Below are 1,924 nucleotides of genomic sequence, written 5' to 3' on the forward strand. Positions count from 1 at the left end.
TGACTTCTTTGGCTTGTTTTTGTCTGATATACCACAATGGGGGTGTGCTCAAATTAAGCTGTGGAACATCCTTTAGATACTGGGTTCAAGCAATTTTCTCCTTCCTTGATGTTCACTTAGGGGAGAGGTGTCAGAAAGTCTGGGAAGATCCATAGTGGAAAAAGTTTACCTTTATTTCGTGGAAACTGATGGCCAGCTCCCTTCTGCACAGGACTTCTGGAGAAGGCCAGCCCTACCGATTGCTGAAATACCTCCCATCTCCAGCCCTTCAGTAAATATTTAAGTGATTCATTAAATATTTAAACCTTAAGAAAGTAGAGTACCCCAGTGGAACTTGAATTTGGCAAGAATTTAAGTTTGAGAGTAGCTGGTCAGTAGAACAAGTGTGGTAGATTGGGTAACATGCTATGATTTTTAAGGGTTTTTTGTTTTGTTTTGTTTGTTTTCCTTAAACAGAGTTAACAATAATTAATTTGAACAAAGAAGGAAAATGTTGAGTGATTAGCATGCATAATGTGAACGCTGTTCCATGACTTGTTCAGCCATAGCCTCAATTTGACATACTGGACTATGAATCCTGAAGACTGGTATACGGTTACGGCACTGCGGTTACTTTTCTCATTCCAACAGCTATAGAACATTTTGAATAGTGTTTTAAAATTTTATTTTAATGAAAGTTAAGAAAAAAACCCTTACTTATACACTAAAGAAAATAAACATAAAATGGTCTCCCGCCTGCCTGGCAAAAGTCCCATGGCCTGATCCTGGCCAGCGGGAGCAGCTGATGTTGAAGAGCAGGGGCCAGATGCAGCTGAGCTGCCAGCCACCTAGATGTGGTTCCCTGGTGTCACGGTCTAGGTGAAGGATGGTGCAGAGCCAGTGTTCTGACCAGCATCCCAGTGGGGTCCCAGCCACTGCAAGATGTTACTGGCCTACTGTGATTCGGGCTCCAGCTGGCAGGACAGCTTGTAGCTGCAGGACAGTGAGGCAGCTGTGAGGCCACCATGAGTCACACATCAGGTCCCCTCTCAGTGCCTGCCCAGCTGGAATCCTGGGTCCCCAGCAGTCCCCATGCAACAGGGCTTGATGCTGGCCATGGAGTCATGGCCATAGGCTCTCTGCTGCTGTCCACAGGAGAGCCGCCTCTAGGCCAGGTGGGGTGGCTGACACCTGTACTGTCAGTACTTTGGGAGGCTGTGTGGGGTGGATTGCTTGAGGCCAGGACTTTGAGACCAGCCTGGACAACATCGTGAAACCCCATCTGTACCAGAACAACAGCAGCAGAACAACAGGACATGGTGTCTGCACATGCTGTACCATGTCCTGGGACATGGTGTACCACAGTAGTCCCAGCTGCTTGAGAGGCTGAGGAAGGGTTTGAGCCCAGAAGACAGACGTTGCAGTGAGCAGAGATGGTGACACTGCAGTGCAGCCTGGGCGACAGAGCCAGACCACATTAAAAATAAAAATGGAGAGCCTTCTCCCACCCTCTGCCCGTCCCCTAGGCCCTCACCTCTCCTTGTCACTGAGCTGCTCCATTCTTGAGAAATAGGTGACAAATTTCTCAAGAGGCCGAAGCCTGTAATTCATGGCAGCCACTTGGAGCAGCTGCATTTCCTGCAGAACTCGGACCTCCTAGAGACAGAGGAGAGGTTGCTGACAGGGCCTGGGTGGAAGATGCTGAGAGCACTTTTGGTAGGCAGGGAGAAGGGGCTGATGCCTGGGGCAGTTTTCTGAGGGGGCCCCATGCAGCCCCCAGCCTGTTCTCAGAGTTGGATGTAAAAAGCCCCTCCTGCAGGAACTGGTCTTTGATTCCATTCCATTTCCCGCTTTCTCCATTGGGATAGTTCTCCTCCTCCTGTGTGTGTCAACCCCTCCCAGTAAACCTAAGATGTAGAGGATGGAGCCAGGGAGTGTCCTGTCC

At 49.2% G+C, this 1,924-nt stretch overlaps 1 protein-coding gene across 1 annotated transcript; it reads right to left on the minus strand.

The window, feature by feature from the left end:
- Positions 1 to 647: 647 nt before the first annotated feature.
- LOC101015382 (ral-GDS-related protein-like) lies at positions 648 to 1,635 on the minus strand (the record flags this gene model as incomplete). Its single annotated transcript, XM_031662129.1, has 2 exons — positions 648 to 972; positions 1,514 to 1,635. Coding segments are annotated over 2 exons (162 nt in total), but the record flags the coding sequence as incomplete, so codon positions are not given.
- Positions 1,636 to 1,924: the final 289 nt, after the last annotated feature.

Source organism: Papio anubis, unplaced genomic scaffold, assembly GCF_008728515.1.
Source record: "Papio anubis isolate 15944 unplaced genomic scaffold, Panubis1.0 scaffold4125, whole genome shotgun sequence".
Classification (NCBI taxonomy): Eukaryota; Metazoa; Chordata; class Mammalia; order Primates; family Cercopithecidae; genus Papio; species Papio anubis.